Source organism: Eschrichtius robustus, chromosome 21 (genome assembly GCF_028021215.1).
Source record: "Eschrichtius robustus isolate mEscRob2 chromosome 21, mEscRob2.pri, whole genome shotgun sequence".
Lineage (NCBI taxonomy): Eukaryota > Metazoa > Chordata > Mammalia > Artiodactyla > Eschrichtiidae > Eschrichtius > Eschrichtius robustus.
In genome coordinates this window covers 21,673,176-21,695,442 of record NC_090844.1, presented here as the reverse complement: position 1 = coordinate 21,695,442, position 22,267 = coordinate 21,673,176, and the positions used below count along the sequence as shown (strand labels likewise).

General features: G+C 39.5%; 1 protein-coding gene across 1 annotated transcript; it reads left to right on the top strand.

Annotated features, from left to right (window-relative positions):
* The first annotated feature begins 748 nt into the window (after positions 1–748).
* On the top strand, positions 749–19,427 carry TRMT9B (tRNA methyltransferase 9B (putative)). The gene is made up of 4 exons (XM_068532252.1): positions 749–855; positions 5,013–5,167; positions 12,820–12,993; positions 18,252–19,427. Exons 2-4 carry the CDS (start codon positions 5,014–5,016, stop codon positions 19,283–19,285), a joined length of 1,362 nt encoding a protein of 453 aa, XP_068388353.1. The 5' UTR covers positions 749–855; position 5,013; the 3' UTR covers positions 19,286–19,427.
* Positions 19,428–22,267: the final 2,840 nt, after the last annotated feature.

The following is a 22,267-nucleotide window of genomic DNA, read 5'->3' as shown; positions in this document are numbered from 1 at the left end:
AAATTATCCAGCATCAGCATGAACTAGAGATTCTAAACTGCTTTTCTTGGGTTCATGGAGGGAAATTACAAGTTACAGCCATCAGGCTAAGAATAGCACATATGCAATGTGGTCTTTGCAGTTGCCTTTTACTATAGGAGTGTATGGTGTCTCCAAGCAAGTGAATATTGATTGAAAAGGAGTATTGCAACCTCCCAGCATTATGGATATATTAGAGGTGACAGGTGTGAGGAGTGGGAGGAAGGCAAGGGGGACAGAGAGACCAACTAGAAAGCTGTAAGAACAGCTCAGATACTAGGTCGTGGCAGTACAGAAAAGAAAGACGGAGAGGTGGCAAAGATGGCAGCACTATGACAACAGCTCTGATCTTCTCTTAGTCTAGCATTGGTTCCAATAGGACATTGCGTCCCACTACGTTCTGTTGCCAGAGGGCTCCAACAAGAGTCCTTTCATCTATGTGTGGCAAGTCCTCTTGGGACTCTGGCAGCACATCTCTTCCACTGTGACACCCCCTGACGTCCATGTGGTGATCGTGAAGATGCATTCAAGTCTGAAATAAAGTGTTTTGCCTGCAAACATCAAAACAAACAAGAGGAGGGATTTGTTGGGAGTATGCTAAGTAGCTGATAGAATAGAAGAGCTGCAAACCAAACCTCAGGAAAGGTTAAGACTTAGGAGAAACTGGAGGATATTTCCTTTAGTGATTTGACTTCAACTACCTCTTGTCAGTTTCCCAGGGGAGAGAGAATGATTGTCCTAGATTAGGTCATGTGTCCACCCCTGTCCTACGTGCCTGGCAGGCTCCAGCATCACTCGAAGTCCAAAGAGAGGTGCAGTTCCTCAAAGGAAGAGTGGGTAAGCAGAAATTTTTTAAAGTATTTAATCTCTGAAATGTCTGGGATTGTAAATAATGGTCATAAATGCTTGGGCTCAGGCTTGGGGAGAGATTAAGTATTCCCTCGAATCTTAGATCTCCAAAATTATTTTTCACTACTACCTCTGACAGATTCTCTTCTTTTTCAAACTAATGTCTTACTGTTAAATACACACACACACACACACGTTGACAGAAACCGCTTCCAGCAATACCTTGATGCCTCCAAGCTTTCAGGTCCACAGATATTAGTGTCCTTTCTCCCTGCCTCTCTCCCTTCCTTCCTTGGCTCACAATATTAAAGTAAGTTTAAAAAAGTTGGATATAGAACCGTATTCTGTTTTCTCCCAATTTTGTTCTATCTACAGTAAAAAGTATTAGTATTTATAAAGAAAAAACGGGACAAACTCACATAGTCACAAGTTACCTTCTAACAGAATATGATGGATAGTTTTTACTTTTTCATTATCTAGATGGATAATCAACATCCTTTACGATGAGCTGTTTGTTCCCTTACTTTTGGCTTAAAACATGCACACTGTCCCTCCATAAAGAGCAGTCACTCAGGGACCTGGGCTGAGGCTGCCAGGATCGCAGAGACACTCACTGGCTCGTAAAGCTTCTGCCCAGAAGTGATTCACGTCTTTTCTGATCACAGGTAATGGTCAAAGCGAGTCCCACGGCTTTGCCTGAATCAAGCTGGGTAGAGAAGTGTTTTCCTAGTTACATGCCCAGAACAGGAAAACCACACATCTGTGACCTGTTGCTGACCACCCTGCTGCTGGAAGCGAGAATGCTGATGTTTGTCTCTTTGCTCCTCTCTCCAGGGGAAACACACCAAGCCACTGACCTCTCCTGTTAACTTCCTATCACTTTCTCTCCTCTCTTCCGCTGTCCAAGGGACCACTTTCCATTGCACTTAAAGTCCAAAATAGTTCTTCAAGTTTTTGGTGCACTACATTCTATGACTTCTCTGTCCCTTTCAAATTACCTTCTCTTCTTTCATGACTCACCAACAAGGCATCAGCTCCAAGGCCTGGAATTTGTCAGGACACAGATTAAGAAGCCTGGCTAAACCAAACCCTACCTTCCTAGCTTCAGCTTGAACCCTATGTTACTACTTTAGTACTAGTCTTACTAGCTTAGTCATATTACCGGATTCACAAGGAGTTTGCATATGTGTATACTGCAGGAAATTTAAATCCACAGACTGTTGAAAATGTCATATTGGATGGCCCCAACTCTACAAATCAATTTCATGGTCAGCTATATATTCTGCAGAATATAATCTTAAATGTAAAATAAACAAAATGGATTTATATTGTTCACACACTTTATAATAGCTCTTTGAGGTTACTTGTTTATAGTAGAAGGAGGGCAACTTGGGGGGAAGACTTAGAGAAAGGTCTCCACGGGGTGCTGTTCAGATACTACAAATTCTGAGCTTGTAGTTGGAGCCAGATGGAGGGGAATCACGTTTATGCTGATTGCCACTTAACATTGGCAAGTGCAATAAAGTATTAAAATTTATTTGTTTTACGGTTCTCAAGACTGTATTGCCTGATTGATTCCTTGAGGGGGGAAAGTTTTAAACAGACTTAAGTCTACTGAGATTTTGATTAAAGAGAAAAGCACTCAGTGTTTGGGTTTTTCTCATGTGTAGGCAGTTATAGCCAGCCATATGTTTACTTTGTAAATTCTAGTTGAGGGTGCAATATAAGCTGTTTCAGTTTGGGTGGAAGTTTTGTCAGACATCACAAATGAGATTTGTACTCTGTCAGGAGTTTGCCAGATTTTTTGCAGGGACTGTGGGCAGGTCCGTAGTAATTAGGGATAACCTACTGCTAGTTTGTTTTAAGAGTAAATCCTGAAAAGCTCTTCCTCACAGTTGAGGGAATGATGGAATTAGAATATTATCATTTGGTGATAGTATTACTCAGCCATAAAAAAAGAATGAAATTCTGCCATTTGCAGCAACGTGGATGGACCTAGAGAATATTATGCTTAGTGACATAAGTCAGACAGAGAAAGACAAACACCATATGATTTCACTTACATGTGGAATCTAAAAAATAAAACAAATGAATGTATGTAACAAAAGAGAAACAGACTCACAGATATAGAGAGCAAACTAGTGGTTACCAGTGGGGGAAGGGGAGGGGCAAAAGAGGGTTATGGAATTAAGAGATATAAACTACTACGTATAAAATAGATAAGCAACAAGTTTACATTGTACAGCACAGGGAAATACAGTCATTATTTTGTAATAACTTTAAATGGAGTATAATCTATACAAATATTGAATCACTATGTTGTACACCTGAAGCTAATACAATATTTTAAATCAACTATACTTCAATTAGAAAGAGGCATCAATGGATTGGATGCTATAAGTGGTGAGTGAGATGATGAGAAATAGGATATTTACATGGTCTCAAAGTATCTCTCATATTTCTTAAACAGAAAGCCGGGGAGGGGTAGGCACTTCACAGTGGAGTAACTAATCAGATGCCATCTTACCCAAGTGCTTCCTACTTCCTAGAGTGAGGGGCTGGGCGTATGGAGGGAACACAGAGGCTGTGCAAGGACAATCCCTTCTCTTACCATATTCCCATCTACAAGCTTGTGGGTGTAGGGTCCCCTCTCTTCCCACACTCCCCAGGTTACTCTCTTCTACCAAAGCCAATGTTACCCTCTGTACTCAGAGTCCATTCTGGTTGTTTGTTTGCTTATTTGTTCATTTTTTGAAGGTCTGCTGTGTGCTAACTACTGAGGATTCAGCGTTAAGTAAGATAAGTCCTCGTTACCTAGGATCTTCCAGCCAGTGCTAGAGAAGAGTATCTAACAGACTGTTACAGCCCTTGGTAATCTGTAGAGGATGCATGGGATGCAACAGGAGTACAGGGGGCAGGACTGAGCTAGCTGGTATGCACGAGTAGGGTCAAATGGGTTCTCCAGAGATCAATAATACTTTCATATTGACTGGTAAAAAGCCACATTCTGAGCCCTTCCCTGGGATACTCCTCACTCACATGCCACAAGACAATAATTAAAAGATCAAACCCCAAATAAGCAGAGGCCTCTAAGAGCTGCTCTTGTACTTTGCCCACTCCTTTCTGATTGCCCTTATCCTGCATGGAAGTCAGGGAAGTCTTCCTGGAGGAGGCGATGCCTATGCCAAGGATGAACAGGAGTTCACCTGGTAATGCACAGCACCCGTCCAGCCCCTGGATGACACGGGCTGTGTCATGCCTGAGAAGCCACGATCACTGAGTATTACAGGTGCATCTGATGCTGGGGAAGGACGGTGAGAAATGGCTTCAAGAGGAAGAGCCTTGTATGCCCCCTGAGATACTTGATCAGACAAGCTATAAAATGCCTTTGAAGAAGTCTAAGATAGGAAGCAACACAGTTAAGACTTATGCTGTAGAAAAACAATTGTGGCATAATTGAAGGAAAGGGATTGAAGGGCAAACAAACAAACAAAAATTGTTTACAGCCTGTTGAAGCAATTCAGGCAAGAAATGAGGACCTTTTCTAAGACAATCAGTAGGATATAGAGAAATGGTTGGAATCCAAAAAAATTAAAAAGGTAGAATCAGTCGGGCTTTGTGATTGGATTGGAGTGCTGAGTGACGTGCTATGAAATTTTAAAATCTATTTAGCATCCGATAGAACGATTTTATCCAAAGTGAACCTTTGCTAAGACCTTTGTGTATGCTTCCAAAATTAAGAATTGATCTTCCAGAGAAACATACTATAATTAGCTCATTCCCAAATGACTGTTTTCCGAAGATGTGCAGGTAAGAAGGATGCATTTGCTAGTCTTTTGACAACTCTGGTGAGGTTCCAGTGAAGGCTGTGTTCTTTGCAGCTTATAAGAAAGTACAAAAACAGGGACTTCCCTGGTGGTCCAGTGGTTAAGGCTCCGTGCTTCCAGTGCAGGGGCTGTGGGTCTGATCCCTGGTCAGGGAACTAAGATCCCACATGCCGCGAGGCATGGCCAAAAAAAAAAAGTATAAAAGCAGCACAATCTTGGCAGTTGTAAGTTCCCAATTTTAGGAAATCCGCATCGCCATCAGCCATCTCTGGTGCCTACTCTGAACTGCATTCCTTGGCGTGGCCCTGTTTTCCCCAGGATGGATCATGCAGCTGCCCAGCTGGAGAAGCAGCACGTGCACGATGTGTATGAGAGCACCGCTCCTTACTTCAGCGACTTGCAGAGCAAAGCCTGGCCTCGTGTCCGCCAGTTCCTCCAGGACCAGAAGCCTGGCAGCCTCATCGCTGACATAGGTAACCCGGGGCGGTGCCACGTAATCTGAAATATATTCCATCATGCCTTTCCTTTTCAGATTCATTTTTCATTTCTGTTCTAACCAGAAGTCTGAAATTGTGTCCTTGGCACGTCAGCACCTGGAATATTCACTTTATAGCGCAGAGATTCATACAGTCAAGTCAGAAAGTAGGAAAGCCCCTCAAATCTACATATAGACAGTGGCAATTTTTTCAGAGCCTTCGTGCACATCCTCCCACGTCATCCTGACGTTGCTTGAATAAATCAGGATTGAAATGGCCGCTTGTGAAATTGACCATTTTAAATTCAGAGTTGACTTCCCTGGTGGCGCAGTGGTTAAGAATCTGCCTGCCAGTGCAGGGGACACGGGTTCGAGCCCTGGTCTGGGAAGATCCCACATGCCGCAGAGCAACTAAGCCCGTGCGCCACAGCTACTGAGCCTGCATGCTAGAGCCCGCAAGCCACAACTACTGAGCCCACGTGCCACAAGTACTGAAGCCCGCGCGCCTAGAGCCCGTGCTCTGCAACAAGGGAAGCCACCGCAATGAGAAGCCCACGCACCGCAATGAAGAGTAGCCCCACCTCGCCGCAAATAGAGAAAGCGCCCTCACGCAGCAGCGAAGACCCAACACAGCCAAAAAATTAATTAATTTATTTATTTAAAAAATACTTTAGGGCTTCCCTGGTGGCGCAGTGGTTGAGAATCTGCCTGCTAATGCAGGGGACACGGGTTCGAGCCCTGGTCTGGGAAGATCCCACATGCCGCGGGGCAACTAGGTCCGTGAGCCACAACTACTGAGCCTGCGCATCTGGAGCCTGTGCTCCGCAACAAGAGAGGCCACAATAGTGAGAGGCCCGCGCACCGCGATGAAGAGTGGCCCCCACTTGCCGCAACTAGAGAAAACCCTAGCACAGAAACGAAGACCCAACATAGCAATCGATCAATCAATCAATCAATCAATCAATAAACCTTTAAAAAAAAAAAAGAAGAGCCCAGGCTTGGGAAGCTACAAAAAAAAAAAAAAAAAAAACTTTAAAAAACACTGAATGATTTAAAAAAATAATAAACTTAGAGACATTCACATTCGTGAATACAGTGTTTTGGTGGCTCACGCTGAGTAGCTCTCACGCCTTCTACAGAAGAGCCAGAATTGTGAGATTATAGAAGAGGTCCTATAACCTCTTATGAATCTCATGGACCCTTTCCCTTAACTATTCCTTAGGGGTCTTATTATTAGAGCATATCTTTAATTAGATCATATCTTCATAATCAAGCAAATAATGATTTGCTTGGAGGACTTTGGCTCAGTATCTTTTGGAATCTAGAAGTGGTAAATCACAGCCCAGGAGATCTAAGATTAAGTTTTAAGACATGGTAGGATTCCTATTTGAAGCATGCCCGCTTAAAACTGCTTTCTAGCAATTACATGCATACGGCACCGTAAGAATCGTAAGTCTACAGTTACAAGTTCCGTCTAATTTGACATTCGCTCTAAATTTTGGTAAGAGAAACAGATGTGCCCAGGGCTTTTGGCTTGTTAAAGATGGTGCGAGCAGTGTAGAATTTGGGGAAGGGGTACATGTCACGTAGAAGTGGAGAGCCTTTAAAAACATCTCTGTCATGTCAACTTAAAAAAAAAATCTGGTTTCATAAAATGCAGTGAGTTTGGAACTCTTACCACTCATAATATAAGCAAAGTACCAGAATCTTAAATCAATTGGGAGGAAAAGGTTTGGGGACAACAGAATATATATGCTACTTTCTCATACCTTACACCAAAAATTCCAAATGGAGCAAAGATTTAAGTATAAGAAAATGAATTCATTAAAGGACTAGATGATGACTATATAATTTAAAAAAATATTCTCAAAAGCAAAAGGCCTCTCAATGTATGACACATAAAAAGGGAGAAGTCATAAAACAAAATACAGTTGATTGTCATTATCCACAGTAGTTAGGTTCTATAAAGTTTCCGTGAACCCTGAATTAGTGAATACTGAGTTATTGCCCTAGGGGAAATACTGGATTAGGTTCCTAGGAGCATGTGGTCACAATATTTTTGTCAACTGATCAATACCTAACCTTGTTTCATGTGTGTTTCTGTTTAAAGCTTTACACGCATGCGCTGCCAGTACAGACTTGGGCACTGCAAATAAATTTTAGCAATAGGTGAAGAGGCAGATACAGAGTCTGTGAGTAATGAGGATTAATTGCATTTGGTATTTTTGACAACATAAAATTTAAAAGGTTCTACAAGGCAAATTTCTAGACAAATATATAAATGAAGTAAAAAACCAGAAACAAACTAGGTAAAAATATCTGCAATATATCTGATAGAAAAATAGACAATTCTCTTACTCTATGGAGCCTTCTTCAAAGTCAGTATGAAAAAGACCAACAACCCCCCTACAAAATGATGAAACCATATGAACAAACAGTTCAAAAATGGGGGGAATACAAATTGCTTAAAATGTTTTTGATAGGTAATCCATTTAAATGGCTTAACAACAAGGTACAAAAAAATGTACAGTGAAAAATATTCTCTCATCCCAGTCTTCCAGCACCAAGTAACCCACATCAGAGGCACCATGCTCTTAGCTTCTTGTATAATCTTCTTGAGGTGTTTCACATAAATATAAGCATATTTGTGCATATAAGTGCGCACATGGGTGGATTTCCCTTTTTCAATTACACAAATTAGTATGTTATACAAACTGCTATACACCTAGCTCTTGTTTCTTTTAATATATTGAGATCACTCCACGTTTGTTCTCATAGAGCTGCTAACTATTAAAAGCTGCATAGCTTTCTATGCTAATAACACCATACCAACAGATATGTATGTTGTTTGCTACATTTTGCTACTACAAATTACGGCACAAATAATATTCTTTAAGTACCGCTGTGCAAATCAATAATTATATCTAGTAAATGTTATTCACCCATCTGTATCTTTTGATTTTTATACTATTTATACTTTTTACCACTCAATAAGTAAATAAGAATATTTTGATTATACAGTGAAAGACAAGTTTTAAAATAAAATTGAAATTAAGAAGAAATCAATGAAAAGGAAAGAAAGAAGCCCAAAGGGATTAGTAGAAAAAAAAGGAAGTAGAACAATACGACTATCTCCAAAAGGAAATATTTTTTCTTTCTAGGTTTTCCACTTAGCTAAAATCATCAACAGTTTAATTTGACTGGTTATTAGATTAGCAATTTATAATTAATGACTAATAAAACTTTGCATACGTAATAAACACGCAGAGGTAATCGGGTTCCAGTTGCCCATACAGGAATTATCTAGCCGCTTCGCTATTTTAGTGGTGCGATTTTTTTATTGGCTAAATTTTATTAAGCATATCACCCCACTCCCAGCTGATCTGCTGAGGTGTGTGATAATGGCTCCTGATGGAAACTAACTCTTCAGGGCAGGTATCAGGAATGAAGTGAGCAGGAACTGTAGTTTAAATATAAAGAGCGTTGATGATTCAGAGACAGCAGAAATGCAAAGTACCCTCAGAAAATCCTGTGATCTTTGCAATTAAGGCAATACCTTTTCCTGAAATGGGCTCGTAATTTAAGGCCATTAGAAGATGGTGCATGCCAGGGATAAATTGGGAGATTGGGACTGACATATACACATTACTATATATAAAATAGATAAATAATAAGACCCTGCTATATAGCACAGAGAACTCTACTCAATACTCTGTAATGGCCCATATGGGAAAAGAATCTAAAAAAAAAAGAGTGGATATATGTATATGTATAACTAATTCACTTTGCTGTCAAGTAACACAACATTGTAAATCAACTATACCCCAAAAATTTTTTAAAAAATAAACTAAAATAAAAAATAAAACTGAACCACATTTGGTTAACCAAACCATTTTATTATAACCTTATCCCTATATATATAAATCCCATATTTCTCTCAATTCAAGAAAGTATTAAACTAATAAATTATGAATAAAAATGGACTGTAACATTTAAAAAAAAAAAAGATGATCCATGGAGGGTGTTCTGTGGCTTGAGGGCTTTACTTGGATTAGTTTAGGAAGCAGAATAAAGATTAGAACTAGATTCTTTTCCGAGCAAGGTGACCTTTTTACCTGACATCAGAGACAACTATCCTAATAGTACTGAAATTTTTATTTTTGTATACGTAACTAAAACTAATTTTTCAATAATTAAAATTCTTTTTGCCTTTTAACTCTCAATTATTTATTCCCATGTTCTGTGGTCAGACTTCATTTGCTAAGTTATTCTCTAATTATCATTCCTTCTCTGAGTCAATGAAAATTTAGAGCTCCTACTAAGCGGCAGGCACCAGGCCTGCAGAATAAAACATATTGCCTCATCTCTGTCTTCAAAAGATGTACATAAAAGCAGAAATAAATAGGCTATATTCTTCCTTTTCCCATAGGAAAAGAGAATTCTCTTTCAGATAAGGTCTTAGCAAAAAACTCTTAATTTATAAAATGTAGTTCTTTCTGCAAACTTCAGAGGGAACATTCAGATTAATTATTTCTAGCAAATACTCGCCCACCATGGGCCAACACATCTTGTTGAATTGAGGCAATTATCTGTTTTCTTCCTTAGTTGTAGTGAGGTGCAGAATACAGAACAGAGGGGAACGGAAGCATGCAGACACTTGCTGTCGTATCTCTGCAGTACCACAGAAGGTTATCATTTAATGAGATTTTGTAAAGGAGCATGACTGTTGTGTACAGGAGCTGCAGTATCAAAAATGTTCTGATTTACTTCTTGCATGTTTAAGATAATGGGGTGACTAGGCTTGGCAGTATTCTTGATTTCCTCATTAGGATAAAATCTCCCCTCTCTAGCACCTCGGTGTCTGCACTTAGAAAATGGATAATTGCATCATATTCAGGAGTTCCATTACTATCCTTAAAAATGAATGCCATTAGAAATGAATACAGGGGACTTCCCTGGCAGTCCAGTGGTTAGGACTCGGTGCTTTCACTGCCGTGGCCCCGGGTTCAATCCCTGGTCGGGGAACTAAGATCCCACAAGCCTTGTGGCATGACCGCAAATAAAAAAAAAAGAGAAACAAATACAGGATATCAAAGGTATCAGGGGCATCGGAAATGTTTCAGGAGATGATGAGATCTGAAAAGACCTCAGTTTCCTCATTGTTACCAGATGCTCTCTGAACATGTCCCTCTAGCTCCAATGTTCTATGAACCTGTTTTTATTAGTATCTTTGAAGTAATTTTCCCTTTCATTTCTCCAAATGTATCCCCTGAGCCAGTTCAAAACAGCAAAAAAATTTACAAGATTATTTTTCTTAAAATATGAGCATTGTCTTTGAAATGTTAGGGATTTCAATTTTAAAATACTTTGTGAATTATATTTTCCCCGTGATTGCCCTCAAATATTGGATCCTTTTTTGCAAAAGCATTCTTAGGAACAGTGGCTATGAGATCTAAAATATTTCCAAGACCGCAATCATTTACATGGAAATAATGAAGCTGGAAATCTTATTTTTTATTCACAAGCTCTCCAGTGTCTCAGCTGGCATCAATGAATCTTAATTATGCTCTTAGTGTCTCATAATTTTGAATAGCACCTATTAAGGAGAAGTTATCAAAGAGTGTTGCGATGTATTTCAAAAGCAGCAAACTAATCATCTTTGAATAGTGGTAGATATTTTTCAGGCAAAAAAATTTAGAGCTAATGCCAGCAGGTAGGGATATCAACTCTAATGACATCTTTAAATATTTCTGAAAAAAGAAATAGATATGTCTGTGCTAGAATAAAATACTAGGTACTAGATCACAGAAGGCTTTGTTTCAAGATGATTATTCCTTTATGTTACTACCTTCTTCACCATAATATCTGTGAGATCTGATTGATCTAAATCTTTGGGCTGTGTAAATCTTGAATTACTTGGGTCTCTGCCACCAGAAAATGAATGTCAAAAATGGTCTATTTAAAGGACTTCCCTGGTGGTCTGGTGGTTAAGACTCCGAGCTCCCAATGCAGGGGGCCGGGGTTCGATCCCTGGTCAGGGAACTAGATCCTGCATGCTGCAACTAAAGATCCCGCGTGCCACAACTAAGACCTGGTGCAGCCAAATAAACAAATAAATAATTTTTTAAAAAATGGTCTATTTAAGAAAAAATAGTTCTTTGTCAGAGTTGTATTCAGAGTTAATAGAGATCATTTAAAACCTAGCACTGACAACAGATTGGATAAAAAGATGCTGAAATCCTTTTTTCATTCAAATTCAAATTTTAAATTTTTGAAAGGCCTGTTTTATTGTGTAAGTTATTTTATCTATACCCATTGAAAAGTTGTTGACAGTCGTCTGTTTTACATAGCCAGCAAGTGATGAAGGTTCGGCAAGATAACACAAGAATAAATGCCCAGAACATGTAGACCTAAACATAATGAAATATGTGTGTGAAGGTAACTTTTGTAAAGAGACTGGACCCTGTCACTAGGATACTAGGGAACTATTATTTTCTGCTGGAGGCCAGCTGACATTTCTTGATTGTGCTATCCTGTTAAGAAAGCCCTATGGACATGACCTCACTAAATATTCAATAAATAATATTTCTTTTTCCCATTTTCGTTTCCTCTTATCGCCTTTATAAAAACATGTACGGGGCTTCCCTGGTGGCGCAGTGGTTGGGAGTCTGCCTGCTGATGCAGGGGACACGGGTTCGAGCCCCGGTCTGGGAGGATCCCACGTGCCGCGGAGCGACTAGGCCCGTGAGCCACAATTGCTGAGCCTGCGCGTCTGGAGCCTGTGCTCCGCAACAAGAGAGGCCGCGACAGTGAGAGGCCCGCGCACCACGATGAAGAGTGGTCCCCGCCTGCCACAACTAGAGAAAGCCCTCGCACAGAAACGAAGACCCAACACAGCCATAATTAATTAATTAATTAATTAAAAAAAAAAAAAAGAATTTAAGAATTCTTTAAAAAAAAAAAAAAAGCAAACCCTGAGGCAAGAGGATGGTGACCTGGGACTTGGGCTTTATCAAAAAAAAAAAAAAAAAAAAAAAAAATGTACGTGCTCTCTGAAGGCTTTTCTGTCTTTGTGCGTACCTTCAATCCATGTTGTGTTCTGTCTTGGTTAGTTAATACAGGCAGACCTCATTTTATTGCACTTCCCAGATACTGTATTGTGTTTTGTACCAACTAAAGGTTTGTGGCAACCCTGCACTGAGCCAGTCTATTGGTGCTGTTTTTCCAACACCATTTGCTCACTTCGTGTCTCTGTGTCACATTTTGGTAATTCTCACAGTATTTCAAACCCTCCACCAGCAAAAACATTATGACTTGCTGAAGGCTCAGATGATGGTTAACATTTTTTAGCAATACACTGTTTTAAAATTAAGGTATGTACATTGTTTTTGTAGACATAATGCCGTTGGACACTGAACAGACCACAGTATAGTGTAAACGTAACTTTTAAATGCACTGAGAAGCCAAAAGAGTCATGTGACTCGCTTCATTGTGACATTCGCTTTATTGCAATGGTCTGGAATGGAACCCGCAGCATCTCCGAGGTTTGCCTGTATCAAGTTATTTCTATTCCCTGTGATAAGACAAAGCAACCGACAATGTTCCACTTTCCAGTAAGGACAGCGTGTAACGCAGGTTTTTCTCTTGCAGGTTGTGGAACTGGAAAGTATCTTAAAGTGAACAGCCAGGTACATACCCTGGGCTGTGACTACTGTGCGCCATTGGTAGAGATTGCCCGGCGTAGAGGATGTGAAGTCATGGTATGTGACAACCTTAATCTCCCCTTTAGGGATCAGGGCTTCGACGCCATCATCTCCATAGGAGGTAAGGCAGCCCTGTCACACATTCACTCTTCACCATGAGAATAACGTTACCTGGTTGAGGCTGCTCTCACAACTCAATGTCCATTCTTTGTAGAAAGATCTATGTAATTCATTTTATCTAATTTTTAAAAACATTGCAACTGAACTATTTAACTAAGTTCAAACGTACTTATGGTGGTACATACGATTGTTTTAACTAGTTCAACCCTCAAACTGTTGTTTTCTTCTTTTTGATGACTCATTCCAATTTCTTTCACTTACGAGTAAGAAAGTATTGGAGGAATTGTACTCATTGAAAATAGTACTTTGTTCTATTGAAATGAAGCCAGATTCTTTCAACATGAAGTAGATCTTTAGAAGTCATATTACCGTTTTCAGGCCACAGGTGTGCCCTTTATTAGCAGAATATTGTAGGACTAAGGCACTGAATGTCACTGGAAGGATGTGCCACCAACCTGCCACTCACTGTAAAAAAGTCGCCGGAGAAGATGGTCCCACCTGGTCCCAGACTGCATTGTTTTTATAGTGCCACTCTGCTCTCTTACTGCCAGAGATTGTTCATAAATCTAGGGAATACATTCCTCATATTCTCCCAACAAGTGTGCCCATAAAATATACATGCCCAAAATGAAAAGAAACAGCAAAAATCCATGCTTGAAATATACACAGGTAAGGGTCATTTTACTCAATACATATACTCCTGAAACTTAGTGTGTTAGTCATATTTAAGTATGCTGGGGAATCATGTTATTTAAGGAAATCTTGTGGCAAATCCTTTCCCAAAGCGAAAAATCTTTTGCAGGGCAAATTATTTCCTCCAACACACTTTAAAAAAATTAATGTATTTGAATATAACAAGCTTTATCAAAGCAAGGTGAATCTATATAAAACTGACTGCTAGATAAACATATGGAATAAGACTGTTTGCTCCGGCCTGGAATAGATGAGAAATCGGTATTTCCACCATTAGCTGGGGACTGTACCTTTGCATAGTGAGGGGATGCCGGCTTGGATGCCATAACCTTGGAACTAGTTAGGACTGGCAGGAGGTGGTTGCCATGGAAACCTGCTCTTTGACAGCCCTACTTCTTTGCGTTTGAAACTGTTAAGTCCATTTGGTTTTAAGCATTAAGAGAAGGGATTCTTGTTGAACCAAGCAACACTATACAATGCTCTGAATCTTTAGTAGGAGGAATTTTTGGTTTGGTCATGCCACCTAAAGAACCAGAAATTGGAGAGAGGTCAGCGAAGTGTATTTTTTGCTCTTCTATTGTTTACTTTAGTTGTAGAGTCTATACAGCTGGCTACCTACAAAGAGCCTGTGCTGTTGAACCACTGTTGCAGGCGTGGGGTTACTGACCAACTTTCTTACTTTGGGGAAATGCTCCATGTTGTACATGGTTAAGTCCTTCTTTTCTTTCAGCTTAAGTCTCCTGCCCACAGAGGAAATGGAGCACACCTGGTTGCCATCTTCCAATGAAAAAGGCTTCCTTAGGTGGAAACCCAGCATGTGTTTTTATGAATTGTAACTATAAATTAACGTGGTGCAGTCAATTTCCAATTAGATTTTACATTTAGAACTATATTATGAGAACTTTCAATAAACCGTCTCTCCTATGTCCATATATGTTTACTTCCCTATTTAGAATTCTGTATGTTGGCATTTCTTGCTTAACATGAAGAAATATAGTTTTAAATATATAGTTTTCCATGTCACTTAATAATGAGACAGTAAGCATCATACCTAATTATACATTCCTTATGTTTTACTCACAGATTACAAAAAGAACAGTCTTTCTGCTTACTTTTAGAATAGTATGACATGTGTCTGTAGAGCTGATTCACTTTGTTATACAGCAGAAACTAACACACCATTGTAAAGCAATCATACTCCAATAAAGATGTTAAAAAAAAAAAAAGAATAGTATGACCAAAATTTTATAAAAATTTGTTCATCTATTGAAATAGTGTCAACCAACTATTCATGCCAGTGGTTCTCAACTTGCGGTTACACTGCCCCCCACCCTCAGGCGACGCCTGTCAATGTCTGGAGACATTTTTGGTTGTCACAACTGGGTATGTGTATGTGCTGCTGTCATCTACTTGCTGCCTCCCCAGCTCCCACAAGAAAGAATCATCTAGCTTGTTTACAAACACCAACAATGCTGAGGTTGAAAAATTCTGCTTCATGCTATACCCACGGATTCTGAATGCTTCCAGTTAGATGAGACAAACACCCTTGAAAAATTAAATAACAATACATCATAAAATCCCAAGATATAACAGGACTTTAAAGATGATCTTGTGTAATTTCTGATTCTGGAGTTCAGTCATTGAATTCTACCTACTTGTTCAATTCAACACCCTATCCTACAGGATACATATACTGAGTACTACTTTTGCCTTTAAATCGTGATTATGATTTTTAAACAACAGGGGACATTTTTATCCCTTAAAATTCAACACAGTTTCCTGACATTGATAAAATTCATATAAATATATGTTTAGGTCCCATTTGGGTTACATTTACAATGTTTCTTAATAGAACATGTATGCATAGGCATGTATAATACATTTTATATGTAATGAAAACTTCATTTGTAAATTTTTTTTTTCAAAAGCATTTGGCTTAAAAGTTACTTAGTATTATATGTTAAATATAAATATAAAATATAATATGAAAGATTCAGATATTTCCTGGGTGAAATTATGGTATTAAAATGGATTATCGCATAACAAATATTTCAGGAATGAAAAATATAAAGATGTTATTCCTTAAAAACAAAACTTCTGGGGGCTTCCCTGGTGGTCCAGTGGCTAAGACTCCGTGCTCCCACTGCAGGGGCCCCGGGTTTGATCCCTGGTCAGGGAACTAGATCCCACATGCCGCAACTAAAGATCCTGCATGCTGCAACTAAGACCCGGCACAGCCAAATACATAAATAAATATTTAAAAAAAAAACAACTTCTGAAGCCAAGAATCCTGAAATGTTGAAGACCTATAAATCTGATAAAAAGAAATTACTGTATTAAAATAGTCCTGGTTTAATGGCGTTTTTTGTTTAATGGCCAAAACACAAGAATACAGTCGATTCTCATTATTCACCGTGGTTATGTTCTGTAATGTCCCATGAACACTGAATTAACAAATACTGAACCATTGCTCCCAGGGGAAATACAGGATTAGGTTCTTGTGAGCCTCTGGTCACAATACTTTTGTCAACTAATCAGCACGTCATCTTGTTTTATGTGCGTTTCTGTTTAAAGATGACTTATTTAATTTTGAACTCATGCCAGCAGCACTATAGCACCCAAAAGGAGCTCATCTAACTCACATATTTTCTCTGTAAGACACATCGCAGCCTTATGGCTTACGAACCCTAGACAGCACTTCCACCCGGTGCTGGGGCAGGGCTGTGAGGGATCGTCAACAGAGAGATCACCAACAAAACACCAACATGAGAAAACACACGGCACGAAACAGACTGTGAAAAGGACACTTGTTGACAGCACCAGAGCTGAGACAGGAAGGCAGAGCATCTCCTCGCTGGACCCCAGCTGGGAACGTGTGCCTTGGGAGGCTCAACTTTTTGGCTGTTCTACGCATGTCAAGGAATGACCACGAAAACGCTGAGCGTACTGAGTTCTGAAGTCACAAGACAATTTTAGCAAGTAGGCAAATTTGCAGATACAGAATCCACAGATGACGAGGATCACCTGCATTTAGAAAACACACCCATGGAAGTTCCAGAGTGAATGAGGTGCAAGTTATGGGGGACATTAACGGCCAGGAGTAGTCACAGATGTGAACGTTAGTACTGTCCTAAGTCTTACTCAGTCCTGACTTCTCTGCCCCCTTTTAGCTCATTGACCGTGACACTACTTCGAGAAGTGTAAGCTTTCAAACTGACCATTATAAAGGGCCCTTTCTTTGGGGATGGGGATTGGGGAGAACAGCCTGACACCTAGTGAAGTAAAGTAATTGGTCAAAGATCACAAGGCTGGTCACTGGTAGATCTAGGACAAAATACACTGGTGTCCTGTTCTTTAAATGCATTTGAACCTAATACCTCTTGCACTGCTGCATGGTACAGTAAGAGAAACCAGGGTTCGTGCACTGCTGATAGGAAAGCAAACCTGATTGAGAACAATACAAAGTGTGCCTCTTGTATAATCTTCCTTTGACAGCTTTAGCCATATAATCATCTCATTTTAGGCATTTACTATCTCTCTGTGGCAGGTAAACTAAAGAGATTTATTTGCCTGAAACCATTACTAACCTCTGGATTATGCTGAGGTTACAGGAGCTGTTTCATCTTCTCTGTTCCCTCACTACTCATATCTGAGCAGTAGTGTCCAGACTTTCCTGAGAGCTAATTTCCTACCTAAGTGATAGGCATACGTGTGGAAAAATAATTTGATGTTTTCTCTTGACACAGTGTGATTAAACTCCAGAAGCTAACAGACTAGTGCTTTCTATATACTGTTTGATAAAAATATGCCTAATAACCCACCTAAGACTAGATACAGGCAGTCCTGCTTGACTCGCACTTTAACTTTGCAAAGACCGCAAGTAAAATGATGACCTATAAGCTGCTTTTTCTTAAGTATACACAACAATTTCATATTATACTAACATTATTAAAAACTATAAGTAATCATTACTACATGTCAAAATTGCATCATACTAAGTGAAGTCAGTCAAAGTCAAATATGTGATATCACTTATCTGTAGAATTTTTTTAAAAAATGATACAAATGAACTTATTTACAAAACAGAAACAGACTCACAGATTTAGAGAATGAACTTCTGGTTACCGGGGCGGGGAAGGGTGGGGAGAAGGAATAGTTAGGGAGTTCGGGATCGACATGTACACACTGCTATGTTTTAAGATAGATGACCAGCAAGGACCTATTGTATAGTACAGAGAACTCTGCTCAATATTCTGTAATAAATAACCTAGATGGGAAAAGAATTTGAAAAAGAATAGATACATGTATATGTATAATCACTTTGCTCTACACCTGAAACGAACACAATATTGTTGGATCAACTATACTCCAATATAAAATTTAAAAAAAGAAAGCATACCTCTTTCTTTATCATTCTTCAACCCAGAAAACAGTTGTGATATAATTCTAATAAAAATCTTTATTTAGGAAAAAAAATGCATCATTTTTATATGGAAAATACTAGCCTATAAATGTGTAGGTTTACGTGTGTATATACACACTGAGATCTAGTTTCTTCTTTTTCAGTCATACATCATTTTTCTACAAAACAAAGAAGAATCAGAGCAATAAAAGAAATGGCCAGGGTCTTAGTTCCTGGAGGCCAGCTGATGATCTATGTTTGGGCCATGGAACAAAAGAACCGGCACTTTGAGAAGCAAGACGTGCTTGTTCCATGGAACAAAGCCTTGTGCTCCCAGCCCCTCTCGGAATCCAGCCAGCCTGGGAGAAAGAAGCAGTGTGGGCATCCAGAAAGAAGCCATCCCTACCACCCTCCCTGCTCTGCATGCCGCTGTCCCATTTGTTTCAAGGGGCGCTGGGATTCGAGGCGGTCCCATAGCGTGGATTGTGACTCTGCTCTGGCTGGCACCTGCTGTGCAAATATTTCCAAGGAAGGCGAGGAAGAAAATGGATTCTATAACATGCTGGGGAAGTCTTTTCGTTCCTGGTTTTCCTCTAGATCTTTGGATGAATCAACTCTGAGGAAGCAAATTGAAAAAATGAGACCCTTGAAAAACACAGAAAGTTGGGCCAATAGCACGATATCCACCCAGCCTTCAAGACACTCAAGTTTCGACTTAGATCATCCAGAGCCATTTTCAACAGGAGAGCAAAATTTAGATGAGGAAGTGTTTGTGGAGACTTCTCAAAAACACCTGGAATGGCTGAGAGCGCCCACCACACACAAACACCTAAATGGAGACCATCAAAGAGGCATGAGGAGAAATGGAGATGGGAATTTTCTGGGTAGCACCAATACCAAGGAGAATTGTATGGATGCAGGTAACTTAGAAGAGGGTACCCCTTCTGCTAGTAAAATATGGAGGAGGATTTCTGCAGCTGATTCCAAAGATTCTAACCCAGGTGACACCATTTCTGTCGAAGAACAACAGTCCGACATTTTGGATTCTGGTGCCTTTATGCGCTATTACCACGTGTTTCGAGAAGGCGAGCTCTATGGCCTGCTGAAGGAGAGTGTGTCGGAGCTCCATATTCTGAGCTCTGGGAATGATCATGGCAACTGGTGTATCATTGCAGAGAAGAAGGAAAGTTGTGATTGACCGGATCATTTCAGACATCTCCTCCAAAAGATGAACCCCATTCTTCTCACTGGGTTTGTGATATGGGTCCCTGAATGGGCATCCAATTTCGTCATTTGGTCTGTATTTAATCCATTTATATTTTGGTCTATAGAGACTATGAATTCATCATCTTTTTAGTCTATAGAGAAGCACAGTGCTTGGCATCTGAAGCATCTGACAAAGAGTATTTGTGGTTAAATGTTAATATAAGAGATCTGAAGAAGCAATATAACATGAACTTCAATACAGCTGAATTACTATAACAATACATGTATACTGTTTTTCAGTATTATATAGTGATTTCAAAAGATTCTGCTTTTAAGTATACCTTTTAAAAACTTCATTTGTATATAGGAAGGGGGTAATTCCTACTTCTCTGGTTATAATTTAGATCTGTGTGCAAGATAATAGGTAAACTTGTACCACTGCACAAATGTAAATTGAACCATGTGGTAAATTATTTCATTGCCAAGGCCTTGCTTCTATGTAAAGTCTTCAGAAAGGTGAGAGACGGTGGAGACAGACAAGAAGGGCTCTGAGAACTTTTCTAGATGGTAAGCGAACTTGCTTCAAGGTAAGTAAATAATGTTTTTGATGTTGCTCAGAAGGCTTTAAAGGCACTGTCAGCATGTAGAGAGTGGAGTATGTGGGCACCGGGAAGTTGTTGCAAGTTACCCAGGTGGTATTCTTCCAACCTTATTAGAAGCAGGAATATCCAGTTACGGCAAGACCAAGATTGACTAATGAGTTTTCATCTGGAATGATGCTTTACTTATGCATTGAAGGGATACTTAGGAAATGAGAATCTGGTTGAAACAGTGCTTTTTATTGGTTCTCAAAACAAATAGATCATTAAGGTACAAGATATTTGGACTTGGTGGAGGACTGATTGTTGGATCTTTAAAAATAATATCTGGGCATTTATCTTATTGAAAGGGACTACATTTTAATAGTTATATTAGGGATTTAGGTAGAATCAAGTCCTATTAATTAAAGGTTCAATTTCTGCCACTTTATTGACAAACGAATAGATGGGCACCGTCTGGTCACCACATCTGTTTACATTTAACCATGGGTCTGTTTAAATCCATGTCGTGGATCCTGAGACACACATATAATTAGGAGAAGCAAAAGTAAGTTGACCCAAGAATACAGTTTCAGGCAGTTCCTTAATGAGGAGAGAATCAACACTTGACAAAAGGCTTTTTACTGTATGGACCACTGTAAACCCAGAGGAAACCCAATTCTTGTTTTGTTTTCCACTGAAATTACTAAAGTAGTATAAGATTTCATTTGTGTCGGGCTTATTTTTCCCTTCGGTAATTGTGCTCTAACTTAAAATAATGATGCTACTTTCAAAGAAATTTAAAGGATTTAAAAAATTTTTTTATTTTATTTATTTATTTTCGGCTGCATTGGATCTCTGTGGCTGCACATGGGCTTTCTCTAGTTGCGGCGAGCAGGGGCTACTCTTCATTGTGGTGCGCGGGCTTCTCATCGCGGTGGCTTCTCTTGTTGCGGAGCACGGGCTGTAGGCTCGTGGGCTTCAGTAGTTGTAGCACACAGGCTCAGTAGTTGTGGCTCGCACGCTCTAGAGTGCAGGCTCAGTAGTTGTGGCGCACGGGCTTAGTTGCTCCGCAGCATGTGGGATCTTCCCGGACCAGGGCTCGAACCCATGTCCCCTACATTGGCAGGCAGATTCTTAACCACTGCGCCACCAGGGAAGTCCTGAAAGATTATTTTTAATGTGCATCTGAAAAGTACTGGTGTTTATTACTCTCTCTTGGCTTCGAAATAAGACTGCATCATCACCTTTTCGTTTGATGAGGTTGTCGGGTGGAAATGAGATCTATGATTTATATTGTTCGGCACACAGTTTGCATTAGAGGGACGATGAAAAGAGACATAAAAGTGAAATATAAATTACAATTTAATTTAATGTCTTCCATTTCTTAAATGAGGACATTAAGTCATGAGTGTTAGTGGGTTTTTTTGGTGGAAAGAAATGTTCTCAGAGTCAGAGACATTCTTACAATTAAGGCTTGATGACCTTTTTATTATAAGTAGATTTTTTCTCTCCTTGAAGCCTTTTGTCACATGTATCTTTAATCCCAGCCTTGTGCTAGAAATCTGTTTCAAGTCAGGGCTTTCTGGTGGTAGCCCACCACTTACATGGAACTCAAGTTTATTAGATGGCACCAGAAAAGCTTTGAGCAAACCTATATGAGCAATTTCCTACACACACACACACACACACACACACACACACACCCCACTTTGTATAAAATGACTCTCTAGAATAGTTCTTGAGAGAGGAATATTTTCACATAATTTTGACAGGGCTGTAAATTAAAAAAACACTAATAATAGCAATCTTTCGCCCTTCATCTGCCGAGCACAAGAATTCTATTCATCCAGACATTATTTCGTATGCAAATATCTGACTTTGTGGTTGATAATATCTCTTTGGTATTCATGTGCAAAGCACTCTTAAATCTAACTTCTGCCTTTGGAGATATATACATACATATATATGTATAAATCTCCATGGATATATATGGATATGGTATATCCATATACTTCATATATACATGATATATATGCCCTTGAAGACCCAACCTAATGTAAATATCTTGATCATTTAAAATAAATTTTGTTCTTATTAGGACTGTCCTTAAAAGGAAATACAAATAAGTGAGTTTAAACATACACAGGTTATTTGTGAGTATTCAGTCGGCCTTAACTTGTTCTTATAGATTTTGCTAATCTATCTGAAGTACATACTTTGAAAACTTAGACTCCGTTATGATACTGGATCAAAGAGTGTTTTCCTGTTCATTCCCCTTTACCTGTTGGCATCACTGCAGAGTCCCACTATCTGAAGTGGAGGGGAGCATGTGCGGGGGATTCTTGGAAGGGCCTTAAAAACCTCTGCTGGCTTATTGATGCCTCACTGGCCTA